Source organism: Mastigoproctus giganteus, chromosome 10 (assembly GCF_048544385.1).
Source record: "Mastigoproctus giganteus isolate SK-2022 chromosome 10, ASM4854438v1, whole genome shotgun sequence".
Classification (NCBI taxonomy): domain Eukaryota; kingdom Metazoa; phylum Arthropoda; class Arachnida; order Uropygi; family Thelyphonidae; genus Mastigoproctus; species Mastigoproctus giganteus.
In genome coordinates, this window is record NC_143584.1 from 21,909,930 (window position 1) to 21,931,639 (window position 21,710).

Here is a 21,710-nt window from a genome sequence, read left to right on the forward strand (position 1 = left end):
TGGGCCTAAATGCACCAGCAATTCGTTCAATTCTGCAAGATCATTTGCGCGTGAAGAAACTTTGTTCTCTCTGGGTGCCACATCAACTGACTGAAGAGCAGATGACAACGTGTGACTTGGTGCCGGGAGATGTTAAAAAAGTTTGATAAGGGACAATCTCGGTATGTGAACAACATCGTGACAGGTGACGAGACTTGGCTGTACTATTACGATCTGCCGACCAAGGCTCAAAACAAAGTTTGGGTCTTTGATGATGACGACACACCCGTAATTGTCAGAAAATCCCGATCTGTAAAGAAGAAAATGATAGCTGTATTTTTCAAATTGAGTGGAATTGTGGAACGTGTCGTTTTGGACACGCAGAAGACAGTCACAGCTAAGTGGTATACTGAACAATGCCTGCCTAAAGTCATTGGATCTATGAAGAACGGCCAAAGTCAAGAATGGACACCTGGTACCTCCATCACGATAATGCTCCAGCTCACCGCGCCAAAGCCTGCACCGAATATTTGACCACGACAGGACTGAAACTTCTCGAGCACCCTCCCTACAGCCCAGACCTTGCTCCCTGCGACTTTGCACTGTTCCCGCATGTGAAAATGAAGCTAAAAGGGAGGCGGTTTTCCAGTGATGAGGACCTTCTACGGGCTTGGGACAACGAGTGTGCTTTACTCCCTAGTGAAACTTGGCAGAACTGGTTTAAAGATTGGTTTCTGAGGATGGAGAGGTGTATTGAATGTAGAGGAAATTACTTTGAAAAAATTAAATAAACAAAGCTGTATTGCAAAACTTTCCTAGTACCCTTTGTATTATGCACAAATTTACCTTTTATTACCTTACCAATTAAAATTAAATGATATGTGAAAACCTGAAGAATATACGTGATAATCGGAATAATTACTACATACTAACTAGTTGACATTTGTGGGTGGGGATTAAAATTTAAAACAGTAAAAGATAAGCAATCAATAACAAAGAACATGGCACACACAAATTGCAAGTAATACAATATGTGCAAATGAGAACCGAGTAACAAGTTACAAAGCTTTAAAAATAGGAATGAAGGGAAAATTCTGAAAATATTTTTTTATATGATTGATGGAAGTGTAAGCACATTTCACCATAATAATCCACAGAATTTCAGCTGTCAGTATTAGTGCAAATTCAATAAGATCGAATTTACTATCCGTTTATGATAGATTTCACTAAATGAAAAGCCTAATAAACAGGTGACTGCTAACTGTTTTTATTGTTTTATGGTTGTGACCTCCAGAAATCCGACCAAACCACGAGGTACGGTCGGAGACAATCATAGAGTTAATCTCCGGTGTTGTGGTCTCCTGTTCCGATTAAACGGCATGTTGTCTCAATTAAGCGAAGTAAACCCTGGCTATTTTCTCGATTGGGTTCTGTTCTTTAAGATTTGTCCCAAATAAATGGCTGCCCCGATTAACCTTAACCAGTGGCCCAACTAACCGGAATCCACTATATTAGGTGTTCCACTCTTTGAGCCTTTGACCACTCCATTCCTACACAAAGCCAACTCAGTGTAGATCTACTGCTTTGCTACAAAGATGAATGTGGTTATGTCTCCAAGACTGTTATAACACCAATTATAATATGAAATAAATGCAGCAAATTACTGCAATAATTAAAGTTGGCAAAGCATGATTCTGCTATTTGAATACAAAGATATGCTTACAATTAAATTAAAATAAAATCAGAAATAAACTAAAATAACATCCACCCTTAGCAATGTATATCATGACTCCTCACAACTCAAAAGGAAGAGTGCCACATCCACAATAAACGAATAAGACAGGGAACCCACAAAAACTTGTGAATTCCACAAAGGATCAGAATGATTATATTCTAATCGTCGACTGTTGTCAAGAAAAATGTTAATGGACATTCATATATGATCTGAATACAGAATGGAAATTAATGAAAAAACTATAAATATGCATTTCATTTAATTAAGTTTTTTGCAAACTGATCCACGAACACACAAATTTGTACAGACACAATACACAGAATGTAATATGGCATGAGATGGTAATGCACTATAAAACCAACAACTTAAATTATCCTGTACTTTAGCATACCTGCACTTTATTTTTAATCAAATGCAATGATGTTTATCTCTTCTCGGGCCCATCCTATCAGTATTTCTAATTTGTAGCCTTCACTTATTATGATCCATTTTTTTTCAATAAACATTTAAACTTTAGTGTAAAAATCTTGCCTTGTACTATATGATTATTAATCTTACTCTTTTTAACCAACATGAGTTAATTTGCTGGTTTGTACGTGATGCAAGTAGTATATTGACTTGTAATACTTTCACACACAAGGATGCAAAATTATCCTTGCAATGCTTCAAATATAACAAATTTGTGCTGGACAAGTTCACTTGAATTTGCAGTATTGTGACACATCTGTTGCTAACTTCCACAACTTGCTTCATTGTTTTAATCTGCTGTAACTGCTTTTAATGCTGAAATAACACATAGCAAAATGGGAAAGCTATTTCACAAACTTTGAAGAAAATCTATTTAATCTATTTCCCCCACAGAAGCTGAATACTTCAGCACTGATCATATTTTGTTTATAATTTCACTTAAATCCCTACCAGAAAAATAAAGAACTAGATTGCTGCAATACAATCTAAATGATAGTCAGTAGAACACTACCTTCACATGCTGTTTGCTAACTATCATTCCTTGAAGCTCCAAGAAAACCTCAAACCTCACTGGTGCACATGCAAACACACATAACAGTGCAAGCAATGAAACAAATCATGTTGGGTAACTTCCAAATTCCCCTGAAGTTGAATGTGCCCAGTCTGGGGGCATAAGGCCTCCCCCCCAACCAAAAATTTGAAATTAAAGAAAAAGAATGCAGGAGGTGTTCTACAAAAAACTCAAAAGCCTTGTCACCATTCCCCCCCTTATGATGATACCTGGGTACCCCACTGGCTCAGTCTGTAAATACAGTTGGAAATAAACTATCAATTTATTCAATATGAAACAAATATTTATAGGTAGGCACACAAGAATTTTACTACTTAAATGAAAAAAGAAAGCAATAAAATAATTGGTTCCTGCATTCATTTGTCATGATTATAACCACTGGTTGGTCAAAAGGAACCACTAGTGACAGTGATCATAATATATTGATATGGGATCGACTTAAGTGTAGAGCTACTGTCAAAGGGTAAAAGGAGATTACAGTGATATTAGACAGTTTTTAAATTCCTTTCAGTGGGCCTCAATAAATGATGATACCAACTGCAAATTCTAAATGGGAAGCATTCAGGGAAGTAATTATAGAGGCCACTATGCTTTTCATGCAAAAAAAAAAAAAAAAAAAGATATTGTTCGAGGTTTAGTCTAAATGGAGGTCAGATTAACTGATCAGACTTACAGCAGAGAGAGAGAGAGAGAGAGAGAGAGAGAAGAAAAATGCATGGGATGATTATCTGTTAGCAGAGAAAATGGAATCCCACAGTAAGTACAAACTAGTCTACAATCAGGTTACTAAGCGGAAGTTTGGCAAGCCAAGGCAGACTATAAGAAGTCCTTGGGTAAGAATGCAAAGAAAAGTAGCAAAGAATTCTCTATGTTAACAGTAAAAGGAAAGGAATGAATAACATTAGCCCACTAGTTATGAACAGCATAACTACTGATGATTCTATTCAGATAGCTGAATTCACACGTAAAGAATGTTTTTAGGGATCGACACACCAAAAGTACATCAATTTGTAACTGGAAGATAAAGGATTTTGTTATAACCGAGAAGAAAGTGGAAGAGAAACTGCTGAAGCTAATGGTAAATCACGCACCTGAGGCTGATGGCATCTATCCAGTTATATTAAAAGTAGCAGCAAAAGTGGTAAGCAAATCCTTGGTCATAATTATGAGAGCATCCTTAGATCGAGGGGAGGTTCTTAAATACAGGCAACTCCCATATAACATGGTACTTCTACAACACTAACACGATTGATAAATTGCAGAAATCCTAGCACAATACAGTACTTATATATACGGTTATAAATTTTCAGCAAACCTTGTGTAACACTTTGATCTTAGCCAAAAGGCCAAGATGCTATTAAACTTCACATAACAGTATTTTTGAGCTTTTGTGCGGGGAAAATCCTACTATGTTGGATGTAATTTTTCAACATTTCCACTCTTTTTGAATCTCCGCTGTTGACCGAGTCAAAAAAAAATTGAGAAATCCCTGTACTTTATTTTGTTGGGTAATCCCAGTGTTACGATCTGTGCTGTTGAACTTGTGCTTGAAGAAAAATCTAGATTTCAAAGTTTTATTACTATTGGATAGCAACACCAGGCCATCCAACAGATTTAAGTCATCCAAATGGTGAAGTTATGTTCCTACCACCACAGTTGTACTAGGTTAATACAACTTTAATTCAGCCATTAGATCAAGGCATTATATCAACCTTTAAAACTCATTATATCAGAAAATCGTTACAATGGATTTTGGAAAAAATTGATCCTGAATCTATTGTAGTAATAGAGTTATGGAAACATATCTCAATTGTGGACTGTATCAGAATCACAGCTTTATTTCTGAAAGAAGTAAAACCGTCAACGATAAATGCATGTGGAAAAATGTATGGCCAGAGTCAGTTCATTCAGGAAATATGGTTGAACTGGCAGAAAATGGAATCGGTGCGATAGTAGAACTTGCTATGTCGGTACAAGGGACAGGTTTTGATGATATGACTACTGAAGCCCTCGTGGGTAGCACAGTTGATAGAATCACCCCCCCCCCACTTCACCACATGAGGTGGAAAATACCTGAGTTCGAATCCTGTCGATGATGGGAGGAATTTTTATGGGTCTTTTTCACGTCGCTGAGTTAATTGGGCTCAGGTGAGGGTAGCATGGTTTTTCATCCAGCAAAACATGCAATTTATAGACAATATACACAGAGTAACATGGCCTTAGTCACCAATGCTCCTAAAAAAAAAAAAATATATAATTACTGAAGACGCTCAAGAATTACTGGTATAAAAGGAGGGTGGAGAAGCAGATTTGATGGAAATGGCATTGGAGGTAAAACCAAATCAATTCTGAGAATGATAGCACAGATGAAATTCTAAACTTCAAAATTTTACATTAAAAGGCATACAGGAAGACAAAGTTAGCCGAGCAATTAGAATCTTATTTTTTGAATGCAGATTCTTGAATGAAAGGAGCCCAAAGTTCAAAAGGGAGCTTCAAAAATGCTTAGTTCCATACGATGAAATTCAAAGTTTATCAAGCAAAAGCAAACAAACCTAGATAACTGATTTTTTAATGAGAGCAGAAGATACACAAAATCTAGAATGGTGTATTTTTGTTAGTTTTTTGAACGTAACCCCTTTTTTGTACTTTTTCTTAGTCCCGTATAACACTGTTTCGCACATGACATTTTAGAGGAACCTAACTACTGTGTTACCTATAATGGAGTTAGCTGTTAAAGCATTCCTGTTAAGATGATCCTGATTGCAGGATCATCTTAACAGGAATGGAATTATATGGAAATCAGAGCACAGATTTGTTGGGGGAGGATCCTATCTGGCTAATCTGATTGGCTACTAAAAAAGGAACTAGATGCAGACAATTTTGCCATCATATATTTAGATTTCAATAGAGCTTTTGACATTGTTGCACATGAAACACTGCTGTACAAATTGGAGAAGTGTGGCATTAGGGGAATGTTACTGCTATGGATAAAGGGATGGCCAAGTGCCAGCAAACAGAGTGGTTATAAATGGGCACTGCTCTTCTTGACCTGTTATTAGTGGAGTCCCTCGGGGTTTGATACCAAGTACCTTACTGTTTACAATATTGATTAGACATATCAAGCTTATTGTCTAAGTTTATAGATGAAACAACCTTTATATCAACTTGTCATCCAACCACAGCAAGAAAAATTAGGCAAATGGGCTGAGAAGTGGCAATTGATGTGTAGCATTGGTAAATACAAGGTACTGCATATGGGCAGCAATAATCTTAGAATAACATACTAATTAGATGGTACTAAACTCAAGGTGGTGGAGAATAAAAGAGATCTAGGGGTAACTGTACAGTGTAAAACATGAGGTTCACTGAGCAGTACAGAAAGGCTGCTAGAACAGCTCACTGAGTTCTGTCAATGATATACAGGAACTTTGCCAGCAGGGACAAGGTGATTATCTCATTGTATAAGGTAATGCAGGGTTAGAAGCCTCATTTTAAGAAACATGTTGATTTCTTTGAATGGGTGCAGAGAAGGGCAACCAGATTAGTCAGGAGCACAGAGAGAGACATTTATTACAAAAGACTTTGGTTCTGCAAATAGCAGCACCTGAAAAGTAGACCCTTATGAGGAGACCCGATCAAAGTTTTTAAGACTTTAAATGAGTCTTAAAAAATTAGTAAACTAAATGATGAGCCATTCTTACTCTTTCTCAGAAAATGCACACAAGGGAACAAACAAACTTAAATTGAAAAAGGATGGCTTTAGGAGAGATATGTGAAAATTTGCTTTCAGCCAGAGTAACATTACCGGAACAAACTACCATCTGGTGTTATGGAAGTGGGTAGTTTGAATAATTATACATATTATTAGAGGGGACAGACATTTGATGTAGTTTTTTTTTTTTTTTTTTTTTTTTTTTGGCTGATGATGTGTAGGCTTGTTTCCTAGCTTCATTTTCCACTAATAATAACAGATGTGCAGTAGAGGCAGAAAAAAGTTGCTAACAAATGGGTAAAACTGTACCAAGATTATTAATTCTACTTTACTGAAAATCTCACTGGGGGTTCCTTTTATTACAGATTCGGATATCTTGGTGCTCTAGAAAACAGGCCTTGCACGTCTGGTTGCATATCATCCAAGTCTCTTGTGATGACCGACTAACTGGTTAAAACAGATTTATTAAAATAAATAAATGAAATATACACAAGATAAAAGCGTTAAAATACATAGAAGCTTCAAGACGAAGTGCCTCTTCACCAGTTCCTTCGTTCTTTATCTCTGTTTTATCTTATGTATATATCATTTATTTATTTTAACCAGTTGGTCATCGCAAGAAACTTGGATGATCCTGGTTCTCTGTTGCATCACATCAGGTTAAACAAAAAAAGCATAAAATAAAAGGAACACCCTGTATGAAATACAGTACCACTTGCTATTAAAATCATTAAGCACTGGCATACCACCAAATTTTGGTTCATATAATTCTACTTATTCCAACATCTCGGAAGGAATCTATACATCAGAAAAATTAAAATCTAAAAATTAAATTTTTTAGAACTAAAAAAAAAAATTAAAAACAATCATAACTTGACAAGCAGTCTCAAAGTTTCTGAATTAAAAAAAAAAAAAAAAAAACACAGATGTACATCCTAGTATTTACATGAGGGCTGATCAATAAAGAATGATCATAATTTTTCATGAACACCCGTACTGCTTGCTGTTTCTAGCTGAGCTGCAGAATTTAAGATAGCTACACAATTGCTTCATATAGCAACTGTGTAGTTGACTTATGTGTACGGTGTGACCTTGGCAGTCAGTCAAGTTTATGCCCGTTCAGTTTCGCCAATGTAACAATGGATGTGACGTGCAAGGAATGTTATATACACTGCACTCAAATTTTGTTTCAGTCTGAAGAAACATCAGCTGTACGACATATTAAAAGAGGCATATGGTGAATCTCTGCTTCTATACAGCATAGCATGCTGTGATTCAATCAAAAAATCAGCGGTCCTGGAGCTCCAACCACTGCTGTCACCACAAAAAAAAATCATAAACACTGCTGCTGTAGTAGTGAGAGAAGGTTGTCATATAACAGTAAGGGAAATGGCAGAGATGTTGAGAATATCATAAGAAGTATGCACAGTATTCTCCATGGCCATTTGCATATGAAGTGTTTGTGCATGCTCGGTTCCAAGTTTATTCACACCTGAGCAACAGCAAGTTCACATGGAGGTTTGTCAGGAGCTGCAATGGATGGTAACTGAAGGTCGTGAGGTTCTTCACTTGATGATAACAGTATTTTGGAAGTCTACATCACTGCCAAAACTGAAAAAAGAAAGTTATGGCTTCTGAAGGAAAGGTTATGCCACATCATACAACTGTTACAGGCCCTTACTAATGAACCATGCTACATACTTTGTAGGATCACATTCATCACAAATAACCACAACTGCATGTAGGTGGGTGGATGCTGCATCACAACATTGTGAGACTTTGCACTGCTCATACTGTCAGAGTACGAAGCCAGCATTAATGTCAAATGTGTTCCTCATTTGTCCTACAGCCATGACCTTGCACCCTGCGATTTTTTAAAAATTATTTCCAAAGTTAAAGAAGCTACAAGGAAACTGTTTGCAAAGACGTCGAAGGGTATTCTCAAAAGTATGTCAAAAAATAGCTTCCACAATGTTTTTGGAGAATGATCATAATTTTATTTTTCACAACATACCTTTATTAATCATTCATATTTTGATGATCCTTTTCAAAGTAGCCCCCATTTGATGAAATGCACTTACTACAACATTTCTGCCATTCACCATGTTTTTGGAGAATGGCAGAAATGTTGGAGTAAGTGCATTTCATCAAATAGGGGCTACTTTGTAAAGGATCATCAAAATATGGATGATTAAGAAAGGTATGTTGTGAAAAATAAAATTATGATCCTTCTTTATTTAACAGCCCTTGTACCTCTTACATATGTATGTAATACTTTACATACATGTAAATGGTACTTTCTAGATTATATGAATTTAAAATCCAAATTTCATTCCATATGAGACAATCTAATGACAAAATAAAAACACCTACCCTTCGATAAGAGAGGCCCTCATATCCAAACTAATGCCGGTACCTTGATTTTCATTTGGTATAAAAATGTTCTGTATCACTGCAAGTTCTGTACCAGTGGTATCCATACCGCAAAATGCACACCAATCATTTACTACCAGTCCTGCTCCAATTACATTACTTCCTCGATTGACAGTACCAGCCTGAAAAAAAAAGCCCATCAAAGTCAGAAAATTATGCATAATATACTCTTCAGTAAGCCAAAGGTAATCTGAATATATATATTATTTATATAACCTGATCAGTTATTCATATTTAAAATGTGAATGGCAATATAGCTATTATATACACACATAATAGCCTCAAAAATCCAAAAGATATGTAAAAGCCTATTTCTAATGCATAAAGAGTCCTCCACAGGTTGAAATAACTTACAGAATAATTATATTTTAAAATACCATATTTAATCAAAAATAAGGGTGGTGTTTAAACCAGAAGGGGCTATTTTAGAAGTATGAAGTAAATACTTTGATGAATTACTAACTGAAGAAAAGTCTGAAAAGGATGCTTGTTGTTTGTTTGTTTATTTGGTTTTTAGGCCATATTGCTCCAGGGATATGCGGTGGTCATTCCCTAACCTTTCCGCATCCTCCGTATTTGGTGGTCATGGGCTCGAACTCTGGTCTAATCAAGAAGCGTGCACTATGCACTGCTGCTCCTGCCCACCTGGCTACAGAGGCACCTGAAAAGGATGCTATCTCTACTGTTGAGATATAAAAGGCTGTGGAAAATATCAAGTAGGGAAAGGTGTAGATGAAATTGGAATACCTGCTGAAAGCTGGAGAAAAAAAAAACAGTATTACAATGATTATACTGCATTAACTAGAAGTGATTTTCTGAAGGACAAGTTCCAGAACACAGAAAAAAAGGCATTAAATGCCTTGTGCCTTGTTCCTGTATTCTGGAACTTGCACTTCAGAAAACAAGCACAAATATACGGGGTGATTCAAAAAGGACTTCACAACTTCATAAATGTATAGAAATTTATTCAGGAGACTTGTATAATTTATTGTACTGTCATATTGTAGCAAAAAACATCAAGTTTTACCTGGAACATTCATTTTGGTTCAATGTGACTGCAATTGGTGATATGGCAGACATCCCATCTGAACTCAATTTCCTCCCAAACATGACATAACATATTCGACGCAACTTCTATAACTGCGGCAGTGATTTTAGTTTTGAGCTTGGCAAAATTGGTAGGTAAGGATGGAACAAACGCTCCATCTTTAATGAAACCCCATATAAAAAAGTCTAGATGTGTCAAATCTGGGGATCAAGGTGGCCATGCTAATGGCCTTGCTTGACCAATCCACCAACCTGGGAAATGGGTATTGAGGAATTCCCTTACCTCCATCAGGTAATGATGTGTTACGTCTTGCTGTAAGTGAAAGTGTCCTTCGTGGTCATCTTCGTCGAACTGTGAAATTGAGAAAATTTTCCACATATCCAGATACACAATACCATTGATGGTTGTCTCATGGAAAAAGAAGGGTCTGTAAACTTACTTTTCTGAGGGTGCAAAAGACATTCACCTTTGGGTTGTCACAAACATGTTCCAGAACTGCACACGGGTTTTCGCTGGCCCAAATCCTGCAGTTGTGGGTGTTAACCCTACCACTAACATGAAATGTTGACTCACCACTAAAGATTATATTGTTCAGTAATGTCTCGTCTTCCTCTATCCGATGTAACATGTCTGCACAGAATTCCTGATGAGCAGCCTTATTTCAGTGAGTAATTTGTTGCACCACGGTAAACTGGTATGGCTGCAAGTGTAAACGTCTTCATAACACACGCCAAGCGGTTGGTTGTGGAAAGCCAGTCTCACGGGACGCACGTCACATTGATTTCACAGGACTCCGAACAAACCTCTCCCTCACCTTTTCTATTACAGCATCAGAAACACGTGGGCATCCTGGAGATTTGTCATGGCGAACAGAACAACCTGTCTCAACAAAATTCTTGTGCCATGAGTACATTGTAGGTCTACTGGGAGGCTCTTTTCCATATTTAGCGCAAAAATTCCGTTGCACTGTTGTCGCAGATTTCGTTTCTTCAAACCAAAACACACACCGAGCACACTCCGCTCCTGTGAAAATAGCTATTTTTGAAATGCAAGCCACTGGCACTCATGGTGACAGAATTCGGTACTACGGCACTTTGTCAGTAAAACTTGATGTTTTTTGCTACAATATGACAGTTCAATAAATTATATGTCTCCTGAATAAATTTCTATACACTTACAAAGTTGTAAAGTTCTTTTTGAATCACCCTGTATAAAAAAGAAAAAGCTGAATACATAAATTACAGAGGAATTTCTACTCTGTGTACCAAATAAGGAAGGTAGTTTGTGTCTTATTCATAAGATCTGAAAAATATCAAAGAGCAGGTCTAAGAGGTTACAGAAACAGCAATATGGCACAAGGATATGTAGTATCACATAACATATATCCTTGTGGTATATGACACGTGCAGTGTGCAGAAGCCCAACACGGTAACCTGTACAAAACAATGTTTGCAGTGGTGTCATTTCATTCCTAAATTTCACAGATTCGTGCCTCCAGAGCAGAAGGTTCTAAGGAATCATAAATCTTGATATACAATGTTTTATTCTGATGGAGGTATTTGGGTATGGAGTGTTTCTGGATAGTGCTTCTTGTTTCAGTGTATCATTGACAATGACTTTGGTGGCGGTCGGTCTGATGGTATAGGACTTTTTCAGCTTGTTTGAAATCTGTCCACTGGTGGCTGGCTGAAATTACAAAGTCCAAAACCTACTGCATTTGAACGTTTTGGACAATTACAAGCCACCTACATTGTCATAGTATTATGGAAATGGCTGTGAGTATAAGTATGACAATGTTACATGTCATACATGGAAAATTCACTGGCCACATCTCTTGAAAACACTTCACAGACTAAACAGTAGTGAAGATACAGAAGTTGATGATCCAATGAAAGAACTGACAGTATTGCAGCGTATGAAGCTAGTCAACGAGGATCCAGTCACGTGTATAATATACTTCAATAAGCTAGTTGATGTTAAAATGCATGTACTGCAATCGAAAAAGTACAATCCTTTTGGGAAATTCAAAGCAATCTGTTTCTTCAAGCGTATGGAGTTCCAGCATCGTGGCAGTCCATATGCACACATTTTGCTGTGGCTAAAAAATGATCCTAAAGAATTGGTTTTGGAAGAAATGCAAAATACTGTAGAAATAATAGATGAATTGTGCAGCGTCGATGCTTTGGATCTTCCGTCTTACTCAAATCAAATGCACAAGCATACATTTACTTGTTTTAAGAAGAATGATGATTGATGCAGATTCAGTATTCCATATTGGCCTATGGATCAAACTCGAGTTTTAATACTGATGAACACACAAGACAATCGACATTCAAGTTTCAAACGGCGTTTTCAACAATATAAGAAAGATCTTGAAGAGAAACATTACAATACACTCGAGCAGTTTCTAGAAGAGCACTAGTTGGATATAACAACTTACTTGGATGTTATTCGATCAGGATTGACAAGACCTACCGTTCTAATGAAAAAAAAATATGACAACTTTGGATGAATACCTTCAATCCTTGAATAGCTGGTATATTAAATTCTAACGTGGATTTACAGTTCACACTCAAGGAACATTCGTGTGCATCATACGTTGTAGAATAAGTTAACAAAACCAACAGCGGCATAAGCCATTTGCATCGATTGATCAAATTGCAAGAGTATCCAGATTAAGACTACACTGACTTGTTAAAACACATTAGCATTAAAATGCTGAACAGCATTGAAATGAGCCTGCAAGAGGCAGCTTGGTATTTGCTTTGCCAGCCAATGTCTGAGGCTAGTAGAGAAGTTGTGTACATTCCAACTACTTGGCCTCACAAGCGTCAGAAAAGTAAGAAGAGCAAGAAGCGAATGGCTGAAGAAAATCTTGATGATGATTCTACTGACTTATGGAATGAAAATATTATACAGAAATATGAGAAAAGACCAAAAGATGGATAGCTCGGTCAGCTTTGCTTGGCAGATTTTGCAGCAAAATACAATGTTGTGAAGGGACAGTGTAAACCTAGAAAACAGATGCGAGTCATAAGGTATTGCCACTATGAAATGTCTGAATTGGCAGAGTATAAACATGAGATGGTTTTACTTTACTGGCCTTTCGAAAATGAAATGATTGATATCTTAGATTCAAACAAGTTTCTTCAGATATACGATGAAAATGAAAAGTACTTTATGAATTGCCGCAAAAGGTACTAGTTGGACATCGATATTGACAAAACTTTGCATCGAAATGGACGATAAAGAGAGAAATATGTTCAAAGTCGAATTGCAGAGGATGTAAGTAATAGACTTCAAGAGAACAATGATGATATTGAAATGATTTCGGCAAACTCGCTATCTGCTGTGGTACGCCGGCGAGATAATGTCATGACCAGCGACAATTACTGTTAGTTCGAATGACGAATACAGAACAAAGCAAGCTGATTCTTGAAGTTATACATCGAATAACAGATCGAGCTAACACAACACCGCTTCAAATATTCTTTACTGATCTAGTAGGCTGTGTTTACCTTTAAAATTATGATGGAAACGTACAATCACTTAAGTCAGGCGAACAACTCACTTAACAACGCATTCGTCGCCTGCACGTCAACCGGGAAGGTGGAGGTAGTGATCAACGGTACTACAGTTCATTTGCCATCCAAAGTTGGTATGACACGAATACATGGTGGTCTTGCTCGAGAAACTTTGCATCTCTATCGTAACACATTTCAAAACGTTCAAGCAGTATTCATCAATGAAGTTAGCATGATCGGAGCTGACATTTTGCATACGATCAATGCCAGACTGCAAGAGATCACTGGAGAATTCAATCAAGAGTCTGGTGGTTTAGATATCATATTTTGCAGAGTGCCGCCAGTGAATGCAAGGCAAATATCAAGTCTCATAGCAATTCCGTCAGTGGTACAATTTTGTGGCAGTCTCTCAGTTTCTTTCCACTGGTTCAAGTGATGAGACAGAGTGATGTTGTATATTAACTAAAATTGGAAACGGCGAAACGTTAGACGTTGAAGAAAAGAATTTAATCGAAAGTCGATTTAGAACACGAAACTTTGTCATGAAGCGGGTACCAAATTCTGTTTGTTTGTCTCATCATAACAACATTGTTGTTCAATATAACGCCTAAGCGTTGGAAGGAAACACCACCATCGATTGTACAGCCGATGATCACACCGGCTTCATCGGTTACGAGAGTCATGAACAGTTGACTAGTATGCGAACAAAACTCCAAATGAGTGTAGCAGAGATCAGAGGTTTGTCATACATATTGCATATATTGACTGGAAAACCTTACATGATCACTACAAACATCAATGTTGAAGATGGTTTGGTCAATGGAGCGATTGGAATTTTACAGCACGTTGAGATGGAAGAAACAGAAATCAAAAGATTGTGGTTACATTTCGAAAGCAAGGATGTTGGAACTAAGAGTCGTCTCACGTCTCGGCCACACATATTGTCGCATCATGCCGTATTAAAATCTGGCTGGACTCCAATTACAAGATATTCCGCCACAGTATCTTTCAGAGGCAAAATGCTTAAAGGCGAAAGAATCCAATTTCCTTTGGTTGAGGATTGTGCCACGATGGTTCATAAATCTCAGGGCGGAACTTTAAAATAAAATCGTATTTGGTTACGATAAGAGTATCAAACAGCAATTGGTATACATTGCATTTTCGAGAGTTAGAAACATCGATGGCTTGTACGTCAAAAATCAGAAAGACGACTTTACATTCTACCATGCTCACAGTTGTAACGTACCTGAGATGCAAAATCCTCGAACTGAATTGAAATGTTTGAATAACCATTGTTTGGAAACACTCTCTACAACTGCATTGCAATTTTGGGATCAAGTTGCTTCGCTGAGTTTCAGAATGGTATTGTTGAATACACAGAGTTTGAAACTTCATAGCGAAGACATTGCAAATGACCCAATTCTCACGGAATTGAATATCTTGGTATTAAATGAAACATGGCTTGAAAACGATGAAAATGTTGATGTTCACGGGTACAAATGTATCACACAATTCAAAAGACCTTCTGTGCGATCTGGTGGTGTTACAATATACAATAAAGTCAAATCGACAATATGCACGCCACATTCTCATTACCGTGGATGCAAGGTGGTAGATCACTAGGTGGTAGATGACTCTCATCAACCGGTGAAATACCACCACTTTGCTTATTGGAGGCTTGAAATGGTGGAACTCATGTTTAGTCTCTAGAGCTAAGTTCCGGTCAACCTTTCCCTATCTCTTCCATCATGCAGTATGATTGATGACTTTTGAGGTTATGATGAACGTCGTGGCGAGATCCAATATTCCTTACATTTCGAGGGTACAGCTCTAAAACGGTGTTCGCAGGCCGGCCGCTAGTTAGTACACCGGACTGAACCTATTGGTAACTCTCTAGGAAGCTTCCGGATCAGCTAGTGTATAATCTTGCTGCCTCTACTCTGCCAGATAGTGACTGGAGGGAGTCCGAGTAGTGTGTATGCGGGGAGCATTGTCGAGGCCACGTTATGTCAAGGATCTGGGTATATTCTTACCACATGTACGCCATATCCAAAAATTTCATTACTTCATACAGCATGTCCCACCTACTTTTCCTTACTATTGAATACACCATGAATTGTCAAACTAATAGAGCAAGCTTATCTGCGAAAAGATCTAAACCACCCAAGGACTTCCTAATTCATTTCACAAATATACGTGGTCTCAATTCTAATCTCAACGATGTCCATTTCCACTTGCAGTCTGCCAAACCCCATGTACTTTTTCTGACAGAATCTCAGTTATCGGTTGATTCATCTACTGCTCATCTCAGATGCCCAAATTATTCGCTGTATGATTCCTTTCGCCTCAAAGGTGGTACTTGTGCATATGTCCGTTCTGATATTCCCTGTCAGAGACTTGGCAATTTGGAATCTACTCTCTTTGATCTTCTCTGGCTTAAAATCTCTCTACCTCATTGTGTCAAATTCATCTGTTGTCTCTACCGTTCTCCCAACTCCACTAATCACTTGGAGCTCTTTGACTTCCTCTCTTTGCAACTAGACTTTCTCCAGTCCAACTTTCCTAACAGTGAAGTAATTTTCCTTGGTGATTTTAATGTTCACAACTCCAGCTGGCTTCCGTTTTCTAGTCACACCGACCCAGCAGGTCGAGATGCTGAGGCTTTTGCAATTACTAATGACCTAGCACAGATTGTTCATTTACCTACAAGAATACCGGACAATCCTAATCATACAGCCAATACGCTTGATCTTTTTCTCACAAACAACCCTTCTAAGTACAAGGTTGAAGTGAGAGGTCCTTTAGGCACTTCAGATCACAACTTGGTGATTGTCTCTTCTCCAATGGAACCTTTATCTCATGGCTATTCCCAACCACGTGTTGTTTGGCATTACAAGAATGCAAAATGGGATGACCTGCGAGACTTCTTTTCTTCTTTTCCTTGGTCGGATTACTGTTTCAAAACTTCTGATGTCAACGTTTGCTCAGATCGTGTCAGTGAAATTATTCTTGCAGGAATGGAATCCTTTATCCCACACTCCACTTTAAAATCTCGTCCTTTATCTAAACCTTGGTTTTCCAATAAATGTGCTAAGGCTGTCCAAGAGAAGAATGTTGCATATCGTAATTGGCTTGTTTCTAATTCTTCAGTTTCATTTTCTGCCTACACCAAAGCTCGCAACAGTTGTAAAGCAGTTATTAACCAGTCCAAACTAGAGTTTGAACAGGCTAAGAGTAGAAAACTTGCTTCTTGCCCTAATGGTAGCCGAGCATTCTGGTCTCTTGCCAAAGCTATTGGCCGCAACTTTTGCCCATCTTTACTCCCACCTCTGTCCAAACCAGATGGTTCTGTTGCCACTTCAGCCAAGGATAAAGCTGACCTTCTAGCATCCCATTTTTCTTCCAGCTCATGTATTAATGATCTTGGTAAAACACCTCCCACCATTCCCAACACGCTCCATTCAATGCCTCCTGTGGTCTTCCGTCAAAAGGATATCAGAAGGATTTTGATGAATCTTGATGCTAAGAAAGCTCCAGGTCCTGATGGTATTTCTCCACTTGTTCTCAAAACCTGTGCTCCTGAACTTACTCCTATTCTTTGCCGCCTTTTTTCACTTTCTTATTCCAAAGGTGTTTTTCCTTCTGCTTGGAAATTTGCTCATATCCAGCCAGTTCCTAAAAAGGGTGACAAATCCCTCCCATCCAATTATCGTCCCATTGCAATTACTTCTACTCTTTCTAAAGTAATGGAGAAATCAATTAACTGCCAACTCTTAAACTACCTAGAAACCTTCCGTCTGATCAACGATCACCAGTATGGATTCCGTCAGTGTCGATCCACTGGAGATATTCTGGCTTATGTTACCCATTTATGGACTAATTCAATGGAAAGGTTCGGTGAAACACAAGTAGTTGCTCTTGACATCTCAAAGGCTTTTGATCGTGTTTGGCATAAAGGTCTTCTAAACAAGCTTCCATCTTATGGTTTGCCAACTGTTTTTAATAATTGGTTATCCAGTTTTCTCTCTGATCGCTCACTGAGGGTGATGGTAGATGGCTCTCTGTCTTCTAACTTCTCCACTAATGCCGGTGTCCCCCAAGGTTCAGTTCTTTCCCCCACTCTTTTCCTCTTGTATATCAATGACCTTCTTTCATTGACTGGAAATCCTATCCATAGTTTTGCCGATGATAGCACATTGCATTCAACTTTCCATTTTGAGAAACCTTGTCCTGCTCAATCAGCTTCAACTTCTCGAAAATCTGCTACCAATTCCTTAAATGCCGATCTTCAGGTAATTCTCCAGTGGGGCAAAGACAACTTAGTTGATTTCAACCCTTCTAAAACTCAGTCTTGTCTTATATCTCGCAAAAAGGATTCTTCTACTCCTATGCTTATCTTTAATGACACTCCGATTTCTAGGCAGAATGATATATCTCTTTTGGGGATTACCCTGACTTCTAATCTCTCTTGGCACAAGCACATTACAAATATTGCTTCCTCTGCATCTAAAAAACTTGGTTTTCTCTTTCGCTCTCGGCGTTACTTTTCTTCCAAACAGCTGCTCACTCTGTATAAATCGCAAATTCGCCCTGCCATGGAATATTGTTCCCATATCTGGGGTGGTGCCCCCAAAACCTCTCTCAGGCTTCTTGATTCCATTCAGAAGAGGGCAGTTAGGTTAATTAATGATTCATCTCTAACAGAGTCTCTCCACTCGCTTTCTCATAGACGCACTGTTTCTGCTGCATGCCTCTTCTACAGATACTTCCATGGGCACTGTTCTTCTGAATTGGCTTCTATAATTCCTGCTCTCTCTTTCAAAACAGTCCGAATACGTGCCGCCACCAGCCAACATCCATTTACTGTCCAACTTCAAACCCACAGAACCAACTTTTCATCTTCCTCATTTATTCATTCAACTGCCGTTTTCTGGAACAACCTTCCTTCATACGTATTTCCTGAAAATTACAATCTACAGAAGTTCAAGTCCAATGTCAACAAATATCTTCTTTCGTCTTCTTAACCTGAAACCCAAGCACGGTACTAAGTACTATAGGTCCTAATACCTCTCGTGTTTGGGGTTCACATAAAAAAAAAAAAAAAAAAAAAATGCAAACTCGCTGGATGCAGGGCAAATGACTGGTACAGATAATTGTGGTGACATTTGTGCAGCTGAAGTTGAAATAAATGGACAGAAGACTTTGCTTGTAACATTCTACTTCTCACCAGATTACAGTGTTCTTAATATCCAATCTAGCGATTTATATGCCAAAGTTTGGAGACATACCTAAAGTTGTAAGGAAATTCAACTTTCAAAAGATCCCAATAATTTTAGTGGGCAATTTCAACATTGACGTTAAAAAACCTGAAAAGGCTCCATTCCTCGACTTGATGGAATCAATATTTGATCTTAAACTCGTACCAGATCCTACAAAATCTACTATGCGTGGTCAATCATGTATTGATTTGGTCTTCAATCGCAATGTTAATAGTTTGAATTGTTTCAACTATGTATCCTACTTTAGTTACCACAAACCTTTGTTGATTGTAAATGAAAATACCAAATAAAATAAAACTGATTTTATTAAGCGTAAATTGTATTTTTTTCATTTCACATGACGTTATTCACCGACCCACCTTCGGCTCCATGGAGCCAATGTCGATTTTTTTTTTTGTTTGTTTTAATACTCCCTTAAAAAACTAGCTTATCTACTCCCCCTAAAATAAAATAAATTTTTATTTTAGGGGGAAAAGCTACGTTCTTAAATCTTACCACAAGAGGAACCTGGAGTAGTGAAGATAACTCATCCTGGTCTTCAACTGATGTTCTGGGATGGACCTATTGCAAATGAGATTGAAAATATTTCATTTAGTACAAATTTACATTCCACACAATATTCAGTGATTATCAAAAAATTTATTGATATCTTCTGAACCTGTACACGATTATCATAGCTGGCTTTAAGTGGAAAACTGTTAAAGATAGAAAGAGAAAAATTTGGAATGGACACTATCCAACACATGCAGAAATAGTGCATGCAGAAGTACAAAAGAAGTTTCAAAAATTGCTACCAAAGAGAAAATGGCAGTATGTGCGCACGCATGCATGTGCAATAAGATGCAAATCTAATCCACCACAATTGCTGATTCTTCAGGATAGTAAATGCAGTCAACAGATCTCAAAGTGATACTTCAAAAGGACTGTGCTTTGTTGATAAAGCTGTACCAGAACCTATAACATTTTAAAAGGTTAGAAAAAGCCACTTTCGCCAAAATGGGCTGTGTAAAATGATGAGAAACTGAAGAAACAAGTGACTTATCTGTAGCTCATGATAGAGGACATCACCTAGCCACAGCAACTGTTGAAGAGATACTAATGCTGTGGCTGATGGTGCAGTATGAAATCAAACATTCAACCATTAAGCTAAAGTAGTAGCACAACAGAGCTTACCATTCCACAGATAACTGCACTTAAAGTTCTTTAATCCATCATTCCACTATACCCATACAAGATTCAAATAGTGCAAGAGCTAATACAAACTGATCCGCATCAATATGACTTTGCCCTGTTTTTTTTTGTCAAGGATGGAGGCAGCGACATGTGGCCCAGGAACATCTTGTTGACCAATGAGACTCATTTCCAGTTAAGTGGCAGTGTCAATACCCATAATTAAGAATGTGGTGATCAACACTTCCAGCTATTGTTAACAAAGTGCCTCTCCATTACCCACATGTTATGGCATAGTAGGGTTTACAGCAAATTCTTAATCAGACCATTTTTCATCAAGGAGGTTTGAACTCTTAGTTCAGAGAAGAGTCTTCTGATATCAGAGCATTACTACAATGTTCTTGGTCATAATGCAATTCCTGCTCTTCAGCAGAGATGTTTGCAACAACTGTATTTATGTAGAATTCGGTTGCTGTGCAGTGGTTGGACAGAACTCAGCCACTTCATAACACATCTGACAACCACATCATCTCTCCTTGCTTTAGGAATGTTTGGCTACCTTGATCTCTGGATCTCAATCCTTGTGATCAAGGCATGTTGCCAACATTCTCAGTGATATGCTTCAAACAACAGTTGACCATGCCAAACTGTGGTTCCAGAATAGTGGACACAAATGGTTACCATAATCATCATAATAATCTTCATACCTAATAGTTGAATTTATCCAAACTACCTACCTTCTGCTCCCTAGTGGTAGTTTTGGAACCTGTGCTTTCCATTTCTGCAAACATTGGATATTGTCCATTCCAAATTTCATCTATTTACTTTAATTATAACCACTCTGTATATGCAGCTATTTGTTTAAATAGCCCACGCAGAGAATTTGATATTCCAGATAAGACCTTTAATTTAATATTTGACTGACAGAACTGCACATTTTTGAATTAAAAAATAATTCTGAAAATAAATTTTTTTTTTTTGCTTTTCTTAAGTTCACAAAATTTATGTATTTAAGTGAAATATGCTTACTAGTCCACCTCTGTTGCTAAGTACACAGTAACTGCCCACAAGGGCATTATCAGCAATTGTTTGACGAAACACCTCAACTTGCAGATAATCTTCCAATATTTCTTCTGTTTCCTGAAAATAAGATTTAGAATTAAATAACCAATTTTTGAATAGTTTTCTTTTCATTATTAAAAATGAATTACAGCTTGAAAGTATTGCACTGTGCTACAGTTTAAAAAAAAAAAAAAAAAAAATTATTTTCCCTTCCATTATATACTATACATGGACTAATGGCAAAATTTTCACATACCCCCCCACCCCAGTCTCACTATCAAATTTTTATAACAATAAATCCATTTACATAACAGATAATTACCTACAATTTTGCTTTAATCTACCACAGTCTTCTCAGTTGGCTTTCTTTTCTTTTATATAGCATATTTAGGAGAATACAAATGGATCAAGTTTGCTATGTTGATGTTTATAAAAAAAGAAAAAATGAAAGTTGTTTAGTGCTTGATGAATACATTATATGTCTTATGCTTTTAAACAACTTACACTCACACCTGATACCAGCTACCTAACCCCAAGGTGAAAAGGCCTCTAAGTTTTGAGTTCACAGATGGGATTACAACCAGTCCTTTCCAAACAGATGGCAAGCAAAGTACTGCACACAAACTGGCTACAAGAAAGCAGTGAGGGTTGTTTCTCCCTTTCCCCTCCACAGCCTGCTAACTGTGGCAGTAAAAATACTATGATTCCCACACCATAAAGCTTCAA

The 21,710-nt window shown here is 37.6% G+C and overlaps 1 protein-coding gene across 1 annotated transcript in view; it reads right to left on the reverse strand.

Moving 5' to 3' along the window:
• The window catches only part of eIF6 (eukaryotic translation initiation factor 6), a 72,711-nt gene that overhangs the window by 6,875 nt on the left and 44,126 nt on the right, over nt 1-21,710 (reverse strand). Inside the window, exons 4-6 of the mRNA XM_090383755.1 lie at nt 20,952-21,062; nt 19,248-19,313; nt 8,842-9,023 (exon numbers count right to left, since the gene is read on the reverse strand). Coding sequence (XP_090239881.1) covers nt 8,842-9,023; nt 19,248-19,313; nt 20,952-21,062 — 359 coding nt within the window. The remainder of the gene's footprint in view (nt 1-8,841; nt 9,024-19,247; nt 19,314-20,951; nt 21,063-21,710) is intronic.